This window comes from Gracilinanus agilis, chromosome 1 (genome assembly GCF_016433145.1).
Source record: "Gracilinanus agilis isolate LMUSP501 chromosome 1, AgileGrace, whole genome shotgun sequence".
NCBI lineage: Eukaryota > Metazoa > Chordata > Mammalia > Didelphimorphia > Didelphidae > Gracilinanus > Gracilinanus agilis.
In genome coordinates this window covers 168762196-168781094 of record NC_058130.1, presented here as the reverse complement: position 1 = coordinate 168781094, position 18899 = coordinate 168762196, and the positions used below count along the sequence as shown (strand labels likewise).

Genomic DNA, 18899 nt, shown 5'->3' with positions numbered 1-18899 from the left:
AAGCTGAGGAGTAAGGAAGTAGAGACAGTTTTTTTTAGACCAGTATGCTAAAAAGATCTATAGTTAAAAGAAATGGAACAATAGGATATAAGATAGAAGGACTTTTAGGGACAAATGTAGTTGGGTTTGTTTCCTCCTTAAGACTCATGTCTGTTTGTAGGTATAGGAGAATGAGTGTGGAAGAAAATAAAATGAAGATGGAGAGAAATTTAACAAATTCAGTTCAAATACCATTTATTAAACACTATGTTTAAGGTAATGTGATAAGAGCTAGAATTATAAAGATGAAAAATGATGCAGTCCTGGCCTTTAAGGAGCTTACTGTCTACTAAGGTGGATTGGTAGGAATATGTACCCTAATAAATATGATCTGAGGTAGGGCATGATAGGGTCAAAGGTCTGAAAGGCAGAGATGAAATGGGAATGCATTCTGGGCATGGAGGAAAAATTATATGACTGTGGTGGTGAAAAAGAGCAATTTGGTTGGAATGTAGAGTGTCTAAAGCGGAATAATGTAAATTAAAAATGGAAAAGTAGGTAGAAGCTGGGTTGTTTGGATCCAGAATGCCATGCTAATAAGTTGACAGGTTAGCCTATAGGCAATAGGGATTCACTGAATGATTTTGGGTAGGGCAGTGATGTGGTCAGATTCTTCCATTATAAAGATCATTTTGGCAGCTATATGAGATTATACTAGAAAGGGGAGGGTCTGGAAGTATGAAGAGAATTAGGAGGCTACTCCAGGAATGGAAGCAAGATATGGTGAGTATATTAATAAGGTGGTGCTAGTATGAGAGAGAAGAAGAAATAGATGTGAGAGAGACTGGGTAAATATAATCTACAGGGTTTGGCAACAGATTAGATGTGGGGTATAAGGAAAGGAAGACTCAGAAATGACTGAGGTTTTGAGAGAGATGATGTTTTCAGCAGAAATAGGGAAGTTGGATAGAAGGGCTGAATTTTCTGGGGATTGATGAGTTCAGCTTTAGAAATGTTCATTTTGAGATGCTAGTGTAATATCTAGATAGAATAGGAAGTTGAAGGTTGGGATTGGGATTGGATGTATAAATTTGGCATTCATCTGTATAGGAGTGAATCTTAAATTTATAGAGTGAATGAGATTACCAAGAGAGTATGGCAGTAGAATAGAGTAGAGGAGTATTGATGGGACTTTGGGGATTGCTCACACTTAGTGGGGAGAAGATGACAAACCAGTGAAGGAAGAAGCAATTTGGAGGTAGGATCAGGAAGTCAAGGGAAGAGAGGGTATTCAGGAAGAATTAGGTGTACATCAATGTCAAATGCTATAGGAAAGATTAAAGTGGATGAAGACTAGAAATAGATTTGGAAGGGAGAACATTAAGGGAGAGATTAAAGATATCTGAGGGTACTGTAATCTTCCATCAGCCTGAAACTCTATGTGTGTGAGAGTGTGTGATGATTATATATAATAGCAATTTAAAGACTGGTTGAATTGAATTGAGGGTACAGAGGGAAGAGTCATATAAAGAAGTATGGACACATTTTTCTCTGATAAAGGAAAAGAGAAATTTGGTGATACACATTTTAAGAGTTAGGCTACTGTATAGTGAATAGAGAGTCAACCTTGCAACTAGGCAGACGAGTTCAAGTCTAGCCTCTGACACATGATGACTGACGGTAGACAAGTTATTCCACCCCTCAATGCCAATCTTTGTTGGGAGAAGGAGTTTCCTTCATTGGGATTTCTGAACCAAAGATAGCACAGGTTCAGTCTCTATCATGGTCCATCGTATTATATATTAGAGTAGGAATTCTTAACTCTTTTTTTTTGTGTGTGTGTGTGATCTATTTCTTTGGCAGTCTGGTGAACGATATGCACCTCCTCTTAAAATAATGTTATTAAGTGCATAAATAAAATATATAGGATTAGAAGGGAAATCATTTACATTAAAATAAAGATAAACTTTTTCCCCCATACAAGTTCATAAATTACCTGAAATCTGTCAATGGATCTTTTGGGGGCTGTAGATTCCAGGTTAAGTATTTCTATATTCTCTATAAGTTGCTTAGGGCACTGATAGTAAAATGCCCAGAGTCATACACACATACATATAAACACACATTTATATATATACACACACATACATACATACATCCCTCTCTCCCTCACAGGGTAATTGTGAAGAAAGTGCTTTACAGGCCTTTACAACTTAGTACAAAATGAATTATAATTTTCATACAGATTATCTTGTTTGATTATTTTGACAGTTCTATGTAATAGGCAGTATGAATATTATTTTTAATAGGTATTAAAGAGCTGATTGCATGAACATTTCAAACTTTTTGGTGAAGTTAGAGTATGATCTTTAATTGAATGAAGATAAGTAGAGGAAGATTAAGAGAAAAAAAGATGTTTTTTGGTTAGAATTCAAAGATTAGGAAGTTTTGATGGAAAGTGAAGTAATCAGAAGTAGGAAAACTGTTACACACATACACACGTGTGTGCACGCAGACAAAATTCCCCAACAAAACTAAATGCTATTTAATATAGTGACTAAGGTTGGCCTTGACAAAGAGTTGAGAAAATGTTCCTTCTTCCCACACTTACAGATATGGAGGATTATAGGTACAGAATATTGTATATACTATTAAGAGTTGATATATTGAGTAGCTTTGTTTAACTGCTTTTCTTTTTTATTCCACTTTCATTCCATGATATAGGTTACAGCTGTCTGGGTATGTTGAAAGGAAGAGATATATTTAGAAATGAAGGCATTATGAAAATAAAAAATGTTAATAAGGAAAAAAATAAAACAAAAAATCTCAGAAAAGGCATTTTAAATTCTTTTGGATCTTATAACTTCTCTCCCTTTCTCTCTTTTAATTGTTTCTATATCTCTGGGTGTAGGTATTATATTAGCTCAGGAAACACTAGGACTTCCTTAATTTTCAAGGTTTGCCTGATTGCTCTTTTGCTCACCTCCTGGCAAAAGCTTTGTTTTCTCTTCAGGGAATCTAAAAATGCATTAGCTGTGGATTTGTGCCAAGCTTGATTATTCTAGGTACATTCTGCTTTGTATTTGCTCTGAGGCACTAAAGTATTAATTTGAAAACTATGATATTGTCTCCTTTAAGACCTCAGCATAACTGGACCAACTGGAAGCATCCAGTGCTTCCTGTGTTACACTCTTAATGTTTGTATTCAGTTTAACTTAATTAAGAGAAGATTTTTTGAATGTCTGCAACATGCAACACACTATCAAAGGTGTTGCTCCTGTGTGTTCAAGAAGCATAATATCTAGTTGGATGAAATAAGAATTGAAAAAGCTACAAGAATTTTTGTAAACTGCAAGTTCAATATGAGTTAGCAGTATAATATGGCAGCCTCAAAAACTAATTCAACCTTGGGCATAGATTAAAGGAATAGAGAGATGATAGGCCATCAGTTCTTTTCATCAGATCTCATTTGGCATATTGCATTCATTTCTGAAGATCACAGTTTAAGAGGGACATTGTTGAGCTGGAGAATGTCCAGAGAAGGGCAACCAGGATAGTGGAAGGCCTTGAATGGACATCATATGCGGATTGGTCAAAGAAATTGGACATGTCTGACTTGGAAAAGAGAAGGCTTATGGGAATATGATAACTATCTTCAGATGTTTGTAGGGCTGTCATGTGTGGTGTGTTTGCATGTGTGTGTGCATATATGTGTATGTGAGTGTGTGTGCCTGCATGCATGCAAGGAAATCAGTTTTAGTTTGTTTTACTCCAGAGAGCATAACCAGGAACAATGGGTAGAATTGTAAAGAGAATAACTTAGGCTTTTGAGGAAAAATTTCCCAATAATTAGGGCAGTACAAAAGTGAAAATCAGTTGCCTTGAGAGGTGGTGGGGCCCCCAACCTTGGAGGTCTTCAAGCAGAGGCTAAATTACCTTTTGTTCAGCATGTTATAGAGGGGATTCCTCTTGAATTTGGGTTGCACTAGATGGCTGCTGGTGTTCTCATTTTCAAATTTTGTGATTCTATGAAGACAAAGTCACTGAAAACTATCCTGTAAGGCAGATGAAAGCCAAAGTCTATATTTTGGCACTTTCTACCCATTTTGATTAGAATCAAGCATAACAACTTTAATCCCTATCCCACTTATAAAAACTGTAAAGGAAATGTGAACCAAGGCACTCTGGGCTCAGTGGTAGAAAAGCTATCACATCATCTTGCAGGAATGTTTTCAAGAAGAAGGTCATGTTTGACTTAGACTTTGAGGGGGACAAACAGGATTTCAACAAACAGAAATAATTAGGGGAAGGCATTTAGCAGTAAGCCCCTCATTGTCTAGTGGGGAATTTATCATTGTCATTCACTTCCTGAATTTTTTTTAACTCTTCAATTTATTTTAAAAAGCAAGATGGGTCCAAAACTTTTTAAAACAAAGCATTCTATTTCCAGTCTGTTTGTTAAGCCTATATATAAAATATTTGATGAAATCTAGCATCCTGAATTTGGAAGAGTAAAAAGACAACTTATTTTTAAAGATAGCACTATACTGATCTAGGATGATTTATGTACTCGCAGAGTATTGTCTCAAAGAATGCACTACAGTATCGGGGGAATTCCCAGCATGATGCCCAGGAGTTTCTGCTATGGCTTTTGGACCGTGTGCATGAAGATCTCAACAATTTTGTGAAACAGAGCGGCCGACCTCCCTTGAAGGTAAGGGAATTTATTTGATTCTCTCTCCATTCTTTTGGTTGGAGGTGTAATTTTTTTAAAGTACTGCGATTGTAATAAACGTACAAGCCAAAGTGTAGAAAGAAAGGCTGTCCCAAATTGTTAAGGACTTATTTTTCCAGAGTTTGCATTTAGTTAAATCAATACAATGGAGTAAAAAGAGGATCTGGAGAAACTATAAAATATAACAAGAAATATTGTAGGCCTATTATGTACTTGAAACAATGAAGCTAAAAGATGTTTAAGTTTCAGATCATTAAACAAATCAGTGAAAATATGATCTATGATTAAGTGTCAGTGAGTGATAGAAGTGATCCGTGCTGATGGAGTTCAGAAGATTTGAGACTTTGTGAACTGAAAAAGTCCTTAGAACTTTAGAAGAAATAGGATTTGACTTAACCCCTGAAGGATAGGAAATGTGGGTGTATGAATAGGAAAGAGGGGTAATATTTCAGGTAGGGGAAACTGAGAGAAGATAAGAATCTGGGAATGATAACAATATATTTATGGAGAGAGATGATGAAAAGACCGAGACTAAAAACATTAGCTGTTTCTACTCAGGAGATTAATTATTAAGTTTAGGGAGCAGGTAGGTGGTTCAGTGGATAGAGAGCCAGCCCTAGAGATGGGAGGCCCTGAGTTCAAATGTGGTCTCAGACACTTCCTTGCTGTGTGGGCAAATCACTTAATCCTATTTGCCTATCCCTTATTGCTCTTTTGCCTTGGAACCAACATTTAGTATGGATTCTAATATGGAAGGTAAGGTTTAAAAAAAATCAGTTATCAAGTTCAGCAAATAAATACCTTTTACTAAGACTTCTGGAGTTAGGCAGACTTGAGTTCAAATTCTGGCTCATTAGTTGTGTAAACCTTAACAGGTCAGTTAAAAGTTCTCTGTTTCATCTTCATCTCTAAAATGAAGATAAATAACTTAACAGGGTTACTGTTAGTGTCAAATGAGACAATATTTGAAAAGCATCAGACAAGCCTTAATGTGTCTTGTAAGTGTTGGCTACTGTTATTGTTGTGGTTGTTATTTCTGGCATATAACCTTCTGTAGCAGTTTAGAAAACAGTTGTGAATTTTAAAGGCTAATTTCTAATGAAGAATTGAGATTTCCAGGTTAAAGACTTGTCCTTTCTTTTCTAGCCTCCATTAGAAGATGATGTGGTACCTGAAGGACCCTCCTTTCCAGTCAGTAGCACTTTTGTACAAGAACTTTTTCAAGCCCAATACAGGTATGGTATGTAATGAGATTTGTGGAATATATGGGAGTATATGGAACCTCTGTTGTATTTAGGACAATGAGCCTTTTCTAATCTCTGAAGGGGGAGGAAAGCTTCATGTGATACATACTAACAATTCGCTACACAGCCCTTTTGTTCTTTTAGTCTGGTGGTAGTTGATTCTTTGTTCTTTGCAAATATAGGAACACAAGAATTTTGACACTGGGTTAGTCCTTTGGCCCATTCATCTTTGACAGTGGTGAACAGTGGAGAATGGTTGTGTGGGAGGACCTGACTTTCTATCAGGTCACCAAACTTCAAAGTCTGGGAATGTATACTCACTGGTGTTTTGGTTTCCTTTTCATTGAATTCCCTTAATGCCTCCTCCTTTCGAAAAGAAGGCATGAAACTCCATTTATAGCTGATGTCAACAATTAGGATAATGACCTTCATATACTTTCTCATACTTGCTGTGAAAGTGATATAGGTCCCCTTTAGTTCTACTCCTTTGGATCCCCCTGAATTATATCCTTGCCCGTAGTAATTGTCCTTACTGACAAAGATTTGAACTCATTTGATTCACTAAACTTTTCCATTTTATTTTATTGTATTTTTAAAGCTTTTTCCAACTACATATAGAAGCAATTTTTAACAATTGTTATCTGATATTTAGTGATTCAGATTCTCTCTCTCCCTCTTGTCCTCACACCCCAAGGTAGTAAATAGTCTGATGTAGGTTATATCAGTCCTATCATGCACCACATATTTCCATATTCCTCATGTGGTGAAAGAAGACATATATTGCACATGTGAGAAAAAAACTCATGAAAGAAATAACGTGAAAAACATTCCATTTTAAAACTGAAACTAAAAGAAATTATAATGGATTTCTTTTGGAGAAAAGATGAGTTTGTATCATGATGAGAATTTATCAGTCATCTGACTGTATAAATATATCTACAGTTTATAAATCTATATATAGAAAATCAAATTAATATTAGTAGAAGCTGTTGCCTTGACTCTAGAAACAGTCTAGTATTTGTTAAAACAGGTTTCTATCTGTGAAATGTTGACACATGTCTTAAGTGTGTACAGAGAAATTTATTGTTTGTAGATTCAGTCATTTTGTTTGTTTTGTTCTTTCAAACATTTTCTCTTTCCTGTTTAGTTTTGAAAGTAACCTGGTCTGTTTCAGAGATTCTGGCTTAGGACTTGCCCTGTTTTCAACTCCCTTCTAACCTTACTAATTCCTTTAGCTTCTTTCATTGCTTAAGTCCTCACTAGAATACCTCTTTCCCTCAGTAAACAAAACCCCAAACCAAACAACCAATTCGATTACTGTGAAAATATCCACCTAATGTTTTGATGAAATGTGTTCATTTAAATATATCTCATAAACGAAATAAATGTCAAAGTTTTGTGTAAGTAATAAAGTACTACATAAGTTTAAAATATTGATTATTAAAGTATCATTGTAAAGCATGAAATGTTAATAGATGAGTAATGAAATAATCCTCCATAAGAATGATGGAATGAAAAAGTGAACAGTATAGGACTTTCCTTTTAATTGAGTTGTATTAAGATCCTCAACATTTTATTAATAATGAGCTGCTGGCTTAGGGAAATAACTTTGTTATACAGTACGAACATGTGTTAGTCTATTTTGTAAACTTAGATTCTATCTACTACTCTATGGAGGAATCTTTCCAGGTCCTTGAAATTGATAGCAGCTAGTTGGTGATCTAATTAGGAAAGTTTATAGGAAGTTAGGGGGTAACTGATGTTTTCACTATCAAGTAATTTTTTATTTTAAGGGAAGCTTGACACTTCCAAATAAATCTCAGACTGATGGAGAGCCCATTGGAATATCGATTTATTTTTTATTGAAAAAATATTAATTAAGAAAATTTTTTCATGGTTACATGATTCATGTTCTTCCCCACTCCCGGAGCTGACAAGCAATTCCACTGGGTTATACATAACATACATCATTGTTCAAAACCCATTTCTATATTATTAATATTTGCAATAGAAAGATCATTTAAAGTCAAAATCCCCATTATATCCCCACTGAGCCATGTGAGTGATCATATATTTTTTCTTCTATGTTTCTATTCCCACAGTTCTTTCTTTGGATGTGGATAGCATTCTTTCTCATAAATCCCTCAAGATTGTCTTAGATTATTGCATTGCTACTAGTAGAAAAGTGTTATGTTTGATTTTGCCACAGTATATCAGTCTTTGTGTACAACATCTTTCAGGTTCTGCTCCTTTTGCTCTGCATCAATTCCTGGAGGTCTGTCCAGTTCATATGGAATTCCTCCAGTTCATTGTTCATTATTCCTTTCAGCACAATAATATTCCATCACCAACATATACCACAATTTGTTTAGCCACTCCCCAATTGATGGACACCCCCTCATTTTCCAATTTTTTGCCGCTACAAAGAGCACAGCTATAAATATTTTTGTGCACATATTTTTCCTTATTATCTCTTTTGGGTATAAACCCAGCAGTGGTATTGCTGATCAAGGGGTAGGCATTCTCTTAAAGCCCTTTGAACATAGTTCCAAATTGTCCTCCGGAATGATTGGACAATTCACAACTTCACAAGCAGTGTATTAGTGTCCCAATTTTACTACAACCCCTCCAACATTTATTATTTTCCATTACTGTCATAGTGGCCAGTCTGCTAGGTGTGAGATGGTACCTCAGAGTTGTTTTGATTTGCATTTCTCTAATTATGAGAGATTTAGAACACTTTTTCATGTGCTTATTGATAGTTTTGATTTCTTTAGCCCCATGGGAATATTGTTTGGTTTCTTCTGGTGTTCCTTGGCTACTTCAGATGACTGGCCTTCTCAACCCCTAAACTAGCATCTTACTGGGAGGAATAGATAGAATCAACCATTCACTAGACCAAGTAGCAGCTCCCCTTCTTTTATAAGTAGCTCTTCACTCCGTAACTTCCATGAAGAGTAGGGCAGAAAGTGTGGATCATTATTCAGTCCTAGAATGGAGAACCTCTCCTATGTATGTATTAATTTTTCTAAGTAAGTTACTGTGTTTCTAATGACTGAAATCAGGTCCCTCTAGGAGTGAAATCTACTTATAATTTACTTCTTTACCTGTTCTTGAATTCTGTATTTGTGACCTACTTATGGTCCTTTTAAAAATTTTATATTAATCACTAGTTGCTCATTTCCTAACTTTGACTTATAATTATATAATCTTAGTTGGAAAGGACTTCAGAGGTCATTTAGTTAAAACTGTGCCTAACAAGAAATTCCTCTACAACATTTCCAACATGTGATCACCTAGCCCAGTCTTGAAGACTCCACTGATAGTAAAATTTCTCATACCTAAGTTAGTCCTTTCCAAGTTTGGACAACTGCAGATTATTAGTAAGTTTTCCCATTGTAGCTAGCCAAAGCCTACCTTTCAGCAACTTCTACTTATATTTTTTTTCTTATGGAGCCAAGCAAAACAAGTCTAATCCTTCTTCTACATGACAGCCTGTCAAATATTGAAAAGAAGTTATCATGTCTCTCTTAAGTTTTGTTTTGTTTTGTTTTTTTTCCTTGCCTGGAGAGAAGCCAGCATCTCTAGTTCCTTCAGCAAATCCTTTTATGACATGATTTTTGGTTCTGAGTTGCTTCATTCTCTTAGTTACTCTTCTTTGTACATTCTCCATTATTTAAGAATATCCTTCCTTGGTGACACCAAGAACTAATTGTAGTATTTCAGGGCAAAATATTACACAATTATTAGACCTTTCATCTTGGATACTGTTTTTCTCCCTAATATGGCATAAAATTGAATTTGCCTTTGACTGTTATGTTATATTCTTGACTGATACTAAACTTTTTATCTATTGAACCTCCCAGGGCTTTTAAATTTTTAAATTTATTTCAATGAACAAAAATCTATTTGTTCTCCCACTCCCCATTAAGAAACAAAGCAATTCTCTATAACAGATTCTAAACAAATGCCTACATGGGCCATATCCAGAAAGTATATCTTAGTCTGTACCTCTTCAGCAGGACAAAAATAGCATGCTTTATTTTTGTCCCTTGAGAATTCCTTCTCTTCTCTCCCTCCTTGTCCTTTCCCTCCCTTTCCCTCTCCCCTTTTTTCTTCTCGTTCCCTCTTGTGCTTGGGAAATTTTTTTTCCTGAGCCTTTAACTCTCCCAATTCCTATTAAATATTAGGAGATTTGATCTGCTCTTATACTTATTGAGCTCTTTTTGCATCTTTACTAGCCAGCACATTACCTATATCTTCCCTCAATTTTTGTTTCATGTTAAAATTTGATAAGGATCCCTCAAGGACTGATCCCTTTATGGCTCTATTAGAATGTTTCCTCTGAGTTGACTTTGACCCATGAATGACTATGTTTTTTGGTCTGGACATTTATTCAGTTCTCAAACCATCTGTCTTTAATTTCATTTAGTCCATATCTCTGTATCTTATTCAAAGTATCCTGGAAAACTTTATGAAATGCCTTGCTAAAATCCAGGAATACTATGTTTATGGAATTTCCTTTTAAGTACCAGTCTAGTATCACTATCCCAAACCCCCCAAATAAAACAAAGAAATGAGATGATATTAATCTGACATGTCCTGTTCTTGAAGCTATGCTGGCTTTCATTGATCACCATTTTCTTTATAAATGCATGTAAGCCAACATCTTAAAAACATGTACTAAAAAATTTCCAGGGATTAATTTCAAGCTGACCAGCCTATGCTTTGAAGAGTTTCCAATTTGAAGATCATTCTCTTTGAGAGAGGAAAGAGAAAAAAAATAGAAGTTTACTGTTTTTATCTTTTGTCAGTAATTTATCATTATTGTCTCATCTGCTCAGAACGGGGTGGGGGGGTGTCTTATTATTTCCCTGGAATGTCTTTTTGCTTTCCATGAATACTTGAAAAATACTTTTCCATTGTCCTTATCATTCCTTGTAAGCCTCAATTTCTTCTGTGGTTTCGCATTCCTGACCTTATTCTCATAGAATTGTGCTGTTTTCCATATTCATTTACCCACTTGTATTTCCATCTTGTGTACATATCTTTTTAAACTAATCTATTGAATCTGCTATTTGTGTAATCATATGCATATCTATATACCTCTCTCCTTCTGCATTGGAAGTATTTTGTATTCATATCATCAGAATTTCATTCTTGAGGACTTCCCATTATTATGGAACCGATTTCCCCTGTAGAATTTTAGTTATCTACAATCTTACCTCTTCTTTCTCATTGATCATTGATGATCACTGGTTTGGAGGTAAAATTCATTTGAATGTTTCCAAAATACCTAAAGCTCTGGACCATTGTTACTAAGTTTCTAAGGAGAAGAGTAATTTTAATATCAGATCAATTTTTATTAATTATTGAATGCATACCACACATGGGGTTTTGCTGGTGGAATGGAGAGTTTACAATGATATAGGAAGATGAGTTAAGATACTTCTCTACCCTCAAGGAGTTAATATCATAGGAGGGATAAGCCAAATACATTAATAATTATATTTTAAGTGCCAAAAGAGAGATACTGCTAAATACTATGGCGTTTCAGAGAAGGGAGAGATACCATCTGGTAGGGAGGAATGTTTATGAACAGTGTTCTATTTGGCTTGGCTGCATGTAAAAATAGAGTTGGTTTTTCTTCATTATCTTCCCTGCCCTTCTCCCTAACATTTGAATTTTGAGATCATAATAATTTTAGGTGAATATATTTGATGAATATGACTTGGCCTTATAGTCACTGAGTTTCACATATGTAGTTTTGTTCATATTTGATTAAGGTTAAGAAAAACTAAAATGCTAGAATGAGAATTTTTTCATTACCATTTTTTTTCCTTCTTGATTATTTGTTTCTAATGAAATGGGAACATCTGTATATTGGGACTAAGTTCTAACAGTGTTGCTATCTTTGTGTCTCATGCTTTTGTTTTTGAAGATCCTCTTTGACTTGTCCTCATTGCCAGAAGCAGAGTAATACTTTTGACCCTTTCCTCTGCATTTCTTTGCCAATTCCTCTGCCCCACACAAGGTAAGAATAGAATTGATTTCATGAAGACTGTGCATATACTGTATGACATGATTCTCCTCTCTCCCATTCCTGACATTGGCCAGGAAAACATTGTACAAATAACAGGATTCTAGATTAAGTTAAAGCATCCTCTAATAATACATCCTCTAATAATACAGAAGTACTTCCCTACATTCACAGGGGACACAAATCTTGGTAGTAGATATATAAGTACTGGAAGCTATTCCATTTAATCACTCCTCCCTGGACATGTCTTTATAGCGGAGAAGACTGTTGTCTTGGTCTATCAGTTAGTTGGCCAAACATTTGTTAATATTTTGCTGTGTTCTAGGCAATATGCTTGGTGCTGAGGATAAAAAGACAAAAATCGATCATTTTCTGCCCCCAAGAATCATATATCTTGTCAGGGAAGCAAAACGTACACTTAGAAGTCAATACAAAATACCTGCAAAATGAAGCAAATGAGAGGCAATTTCCAGCCAGGAGAGGGGAGATACTAGTATCTAGTGGGATCAGTGGCTCCCTTTTGTATACTTTTTGAGGTCCCATTGCTATATCATAATAAAGTTAGATATGTTGCTTTTAATAATTCTGTATGATTCTTAGTGAAATTATATAATTAATAGCCAATGCAAAGCACAGAAAACTCAGGATAACTTTCATTCCTAGACTTGTGCTTTACCATTCTGTTAGTAAAAGCAATCTTCTTAGAATACCTTTCTTTTTCTTTTTCTTTTCTTTTTTTTTAAACTCTTACCTTCTGTCTCAGAATTAATACTGTGTATTGGTTCCAAGGCAGAAGAGTGGTAAAGGGTTAGGCAATGGGGGTTAAGGGACTTGCCCTTGGTCCCACAGCTAGGAAGTATGTGAGGCCCGATTTGAACCCAGGACTTCTCCTCTCTAGGCCTGGATCTCAGTTCATTGAACCACCCAGCTGCCCCCTAGAAAACCTTTCTTGATCTCAAAGCGTTGTTTGTGCCATTTGGGTCCAAAAGATTTGTTCTGTTTGGTTTTTAAATTGTAAGTGGTCTGGAGGTAGATTCAGCACTGAGTTCAGCTCAGGCCAGGTTTGTTTAATTATAGGTGTTAGCTGAAATGTGAACAACCTGCCTAAAGGAAAGACTCAACTTTGATCTGTGCAGGCCTCTCTATGTCACAGTCGTGTATCAAGGAAAATGCTCTCATTGCATGAGAATTGGAGTGGCTGTACCTTTGTCTGGAACTGTAGCTAGGCTTCGGGAAGCAGTGTCTATGGAAACGAAGATCCCAACTGATCAGGTAAGGAAGAATTTATCCCACAGAATGTTTGTACATCATGTACATTGCCTGTATGGCTGATTTTTAAAAAATTCTTAACTTAAACACCAGGTAAAATGACTATTTCCACATATGTTGCAAAAGAAGGGAGGAATGTATATGAAACTATTATGCAGAGCTTGCTTTTCTTTTAAAGTATATATAATAAATTCCATTTAACTTTCAATACGTTTTGGTTTGTCTATGGTTCTCCTTTCTTTTCTGTTCTCTTTTCTTGGGGGAAATCTATCTTTAAGGATTACTTCCTTCCCCTCTCCCACCTAAGTGTTCTAGATCTAGTCAAGCAAAAGAAACCTCCACCTTCGCCAGATAAAATATATATATATATTTCTTTTTCTGCACCTTGAGTCTGTCACCCCTCTGTTAGGTGGTAATTTTTTAAAAGTATTTTTAAGAATTTGGCTACCCAATATAAATAAAGATTATTTTTTAAAATGCTGTATTATTGAGAGAGGGTTTTTTTCAGAATAATATTGGCCAGTATCTTGTTTTTTAAAATTATATATTGTATATATTTAAATATAAACAAGATGAGGGGTTTTTATTAAAGGTATCTACAAAAGCTTTGTTCCTAAAATTGTGCAGGGGATATAAAGACAAAAATTCCTGATGTGTCTAAATTACTTTATAATCATTATTGTTAATTAGCAAAGAGATATGGAGCCAATAGAAGTATTATCCCATTGTTAGCCAATGAATAGGAATGTTTCTTATATATTGTTTAGTGATTCATCCAGCATCTGAAGCAAATCAGTTTTCAAATGGGTGAGAAATGGTGAGAGAAGTTTGGGATTCTTCTTGCCTTTCTCTGCACCCAGGTAATTGAACTGATAATTCAGATCAAGATTCCTTAGCCTGTTTAGTTGGAGGAAGATATGTGGAAATTTCCAGTGCATGTTAATGTAAATCTTCTATTGTCTTTAGGTTGAATAAAAAGAGTATAAATCTGTTTGTCACTAGACATATGCTTTGGATATAGTTCCTAAGCATTTACTGCTGTGATTTCAATAAGAATTTCTTATATTGAGATTTACTAAGTACTTTCTGATAGAACTCCTGTCATGGAGGTCACGTAAGTATTAGCCTCCTTTTACAAATGAGAAACTGAGAGGATAACTAGACAGCTCAGTGGATTGAGGGCCAGGCCCAGAGACAAGAGGTGCTGGGGTCAAATCTGGCCTCAGACACTTCCTAGCTGTGTGATCCTGAATGAGTCACTGTCACGTAACTCCCATTGCCTAGCCCTTACCGCTCTTCTGCCTTGGAACCAATACACAGTATCGATTCCAAGATGGAAAGTAAGTATTTTTAAAAAACAAAAACAAATGTGAAATTGAGGCTCACAAAGGTAAGATAAAGAAATGGGATTTAAGCCTGGGTCTTCTGACTTCAAAAGCCAGTTCTCACTGTAAGTTTTAAAATTAATATTCAATGCCTCCAAAGTATTGCTTCTCCTGAGAAACATTTCCATTTCAGAATTTTCTAAGACATTTGAAGTTTTTAGCTTCCTTCTCCCTGATAATTTCTGGAAACCACTGTGTAATCAGTTAATAATAAAGATGTTTTGTACCCTGTTCTCATGGGACCTCATTTGAGAAGCAGTTATAATAAAGCAAACACTATGAGCATTGATTGTTAACCTAAAACAAAAAATCTCTAAACCTAAAACAAAAAAACCTAAAAAAAAATCTCTCAATTTCTCTAAGATTATAGAATTATAGATTTTTGGTCCAAGGTTTGTAATGATGAAAATAATGTTAATTGCTGCTACTCATCTGATTCTTTATGGCTTACATACACTCTTCTAAGAAGACATTTGTTTCAGGAATCTTTTAAAGTTAACCCCTCTTCTCAGGGTTGAAATTCTGTAGTTATGAGAGAAGATATATAACATGGGTTTGGGTAAGTGCCAGCCATCTCCAACAAACGCTTTGCCTGATTGAATGGGAATTCTATTGACCCACACCCTAGCTCTTCCCTAGGTGGTGTATAGTTGGCTAAGTTTGCTTACATTTACTAAAAAAAAAAAAAACCAACCCTTATCTTCTCTGTCTTAGAATCAAAACTAAGTATCAGTTACAAGGCAGAAGAGTGGTAAGGGCTAGGCAAGTGGAGTTAAGTGACTTGCCCGAGGTTACACAGTTAGGAAGTGTCTGAGGCCAGATTTGAACTCAGGTCCTCCTGTTTCTGGACTTGGCTCTCTATCTAGCGAGCAAACTAATTGCTCCTCACGTTGATTTCTGATTATCCTCCAAACACCTTCCTAGCGAAGGGACCCTGACATACTTTTGACTTTGATTGTTGACTGATTACTTTCCCACAAAAGACATATATACCTCGCTGAGGAAACTTCGGCATGGTATACCAAAGAGATCACCAGGTGTGGAATCAGGAGACCTGGGTTTAAAATTATAGCTCTGCATCTAATTAGCTGTGTACCTTAGGCAAAATATTTAACATTTAACATCCCCCCCCCATCTCTAAAACAAAGCTGTTGGCCTAGGTAGTTTCCAAGATTTCTTCGAACTCTAAAATTCTAGGACCATATTACTTTCTTTAGAGTAATGTACACATCCTGAAATGAGAGTAAACCATGCCAGTAGTTTCTTAAAAGTGCCAAGGGATTTTTCACTTCTAAGATGTGCCCATTGAAGAAATCATTTGTGGAACTGTGTGTTCTTTTCCCTGAGTTCTCTCAAAGCTGCTTCACTGCCAACTTGAGAAGGTTTTTTTTTTTTTTTTTTTTTTTTTTTTTTTTTTTTTTTTTTTTTATTGCTTTGCTTCCTAGTAGAATTGGGAGATCAGTTTTTGACTAACTCTTCAGTTGTCTAACCATTTCTGTTTTTCCTGTTTTTAGATTGTTTTAACGGAAATGTACTATGATGGGTTCCATCGCTCCTTTTGTGACACAGATGATCTGGAAACAGTGCATGAGAGTGACTGCATTTTTGCCTTTGAGACTCCAGAGATATTTAGACCTGAAGGAATTCTTAGTCAAAGAGGTAAATGTTTAGGTTTTACAAAGTAATACTTGGCCTTTCAAATATTTTGATTAGCTATCGGTTTTTATGTCTTTTAAAATTGTGGTGTATTTTAAAGTAATTGGTTTAACTGAATAACATGAGAATAGGTATTTTCTAGATTAGTGACTTGCTTTGTTATTTGTCTTTTTCTATTAAGATTGTCCTTCCTTGGATTAGGTCTAGAAATACATTTTCACCTGAGCTGGTTCAGTTATCAAGAACTTAATTTTCAGGGTCTTTGGACAACAAAATGAGAAATATGTAAATCTATGTCTTCCTTATTTTTGAATATTACATGAAAATAATAGGGAGAGTCTGATTGGCCTTCAAACTCTAAAATGTTTGTTTGCTGGGCTTGGTACTTATTTCTAAGAAATAAACACATGGCATTTTGCTGCTGGCACAGTGCTGCTTATGGCACTTAAAAAAAAAATAAAATGTGCATCTGAGAAGATCTCCCAACAGCAGATGGTGAATTCTAGGGCTCTCTCTCTGATGGTCAGGAAAACTGTTGTCTTGGCAGCTGTCATAATGTCTTTGGGGATCTTTTTAGGGCCTATATGTTTTCAGTAAAAATGAAATGTTTGCTATAGATTTTCTGGTATTAAAGTAAGTACCTCAATTAAAAACAGGAATAATTGCTAAACTCATTGGGGGTTCCAGGGTGTCTGTGTTGTAGAAGGGTTTACAGTTGTTTCCCTTTACACCAGTCTCAAAGGTTAAAAACATACCTCCACATAGCCTAGTTTCTTTTTTAATAACTTTGATTTTAAAAATTAAACAAAACAAAAAACACTAGCACCTCAAACCTTCAAACTCAGTATGTCAAAAACTGCTTATTTTTTGACCCAAAATATGGCTTTCATTATCTGTCTTTACTACTTTCTTTTGCTAATCTCCCAGATTTGGAGCCTTAGTTTTATTTTTGACTCTTTCCACTTCCTCACCTTTCATACAAAATCAGTTACCCATGATATATCTATGTTATACAATTATTGAGCAGCTTAAATGAAATAATATATAAAGAGCATTTTGTAAACCTTAAAATGTTTTATGAATTCCATTTTTTCTTTTTTATTATCTTTTTCTTTTTTCTCCTCCAAAGGCTTATTTAAATAGATTAGTGGGAATTACCTCAGCTGAGAATATATGACACATATTTTTATTCTAATTTGCTTTTGATCTTTTCTGTTGGAATGGTTTAAGGGTATACAGACAGGAGATTCAGAAATGATTGCCATAGCAGTAAGAAGCCATTTTGTTTTGTTAGATTATAATTAATTTCACTTTGGGGGGAATAATGTTGTGTGATCTTGAAGAAGGCATCCACAGGTATGTAGGTGTGAAGATTCTGTATAGTTTATATCTTTGGCTTTCCTTTGTTATTCCTGAATTATATTTTTCAGTGTATGCACACATGTAATGCATATATGTGTACACATAGATATGTGTTAACATATGTACATATAAGTGTACACACACTTCCTATGCCATCTTTGTGCTCGAGTTTAACAGTACAAAAAATACATGTTGATTTAGCTTGGTGGGTTTTTATTGAGTTCTTCATATCATTTCTTTGCCTCCTTATTGGCTATTGGGTATATAACATATACATGGTGCCATTCTCATGGTGATTTTTTAAAATAAATGCTTATCATGCGCATTGTAATTTTAAATTACCAAGTATTTAAAGATTTGGTACTTAAAGAAATAATACTTCTTATTGACTTTGGAAACACAGAAAACCAACTCTGACAACTCCTTTATCTGTTTCTCCAAAGAGGATCTTTAAGCCATCTTTCCTGGTATTTGTAACTTCTTTTTATCTTCTGTTTTTCCTTATAGTAAAAAGGTCAAAATGGATAGGCTCTAGGTCTTCCAGTTGTAGGTCATTTAGAGAGTTTATAGACGGTCTAAAAAACCTTAACAAAACTTTTGCTTCTTTTCCTAACATTCTGAAAACTCAGTGCAGAAGTAGAAGTAGAAAAGCCATTATATGCTTTTTTGGGTATCTTTTATTTTATGGGTTGTCATGAAAGTCTTCATCAAGTGGCAGAATAATTGGGTATTTTTCCTCCTGGGCCAAGAGTCAAAAGGGGAGGTTTGGATTGCAGTGTTAGGGAAGAGAACTTCAGGAGATTATAGATTAGAATTGGAAGGGATCCTAGAAGTCTACTCTCATTTTATAGATGATAATAATAGCTAACACTTATATGGTGCTTACCAAATGCTGGGCACTGTGCTTGGTATTTTACAATGATTATTTCTTTTGATCCTCACAGCAATCCTGGGAGATAAGTGCTTTTGTCATCCCCATTTTACAGATGAGGAAACTGAGACAAATGGAGGCAAAGTGATTTGCTCAGGGATACATAGCTAGTATGAGTATAAGGAAGGATTTGAACTTGGATCTTCTTGACTCTAGGCCCAATATCGTGCCCATTGCACCACCAGCTGACTTTGTTGAGGTAGAATGAGGTTGAGTGACTTGCTCCAAATCACCCACATCATAAATGACAGAGCTAAGATTCAAACTCAGATTCTCTGTTTCCAAATCCAGGGCTCTT

The 18899-nt window shown here is 35.3% G+C and overlaps 1 protein-coding gene across 1 annotated transcript in view; it reads left to right on the top strand.

Annotated features, from left to right (window-relative positions):
* The first annotated feature begins 4543 nt into the window (after positions 1 to 4543).
* USP31 (ubiquitin specific peptidase 31) overlaps positions 4544 to 18899 on the top strand; it is an 87122-nt gene continuing 72766 nt past the window's right edge. The window contains exons 1-5 of the mRNA XM_044678227.1: positions 4544 to 4693; positions 5861 to 5949; positions 11900 to 11992; positions 13135 to 13270; positions 16167 to 16311. Of these exons, the coding sequence (XP_044534162.1) occupies positions 4544 to 4693; positions 5861 to 5949; positions 11900 to 11992; positions 13135 to 13270; positions 16167 to 16311 (613 nt within the window). The remainder of the gene's footprint in view (positions 4694 to 5860; positions 5950 to 11899; positions 11993 to 13134; positions 13271 to 16166; positions 16312 to 18899) is intronic.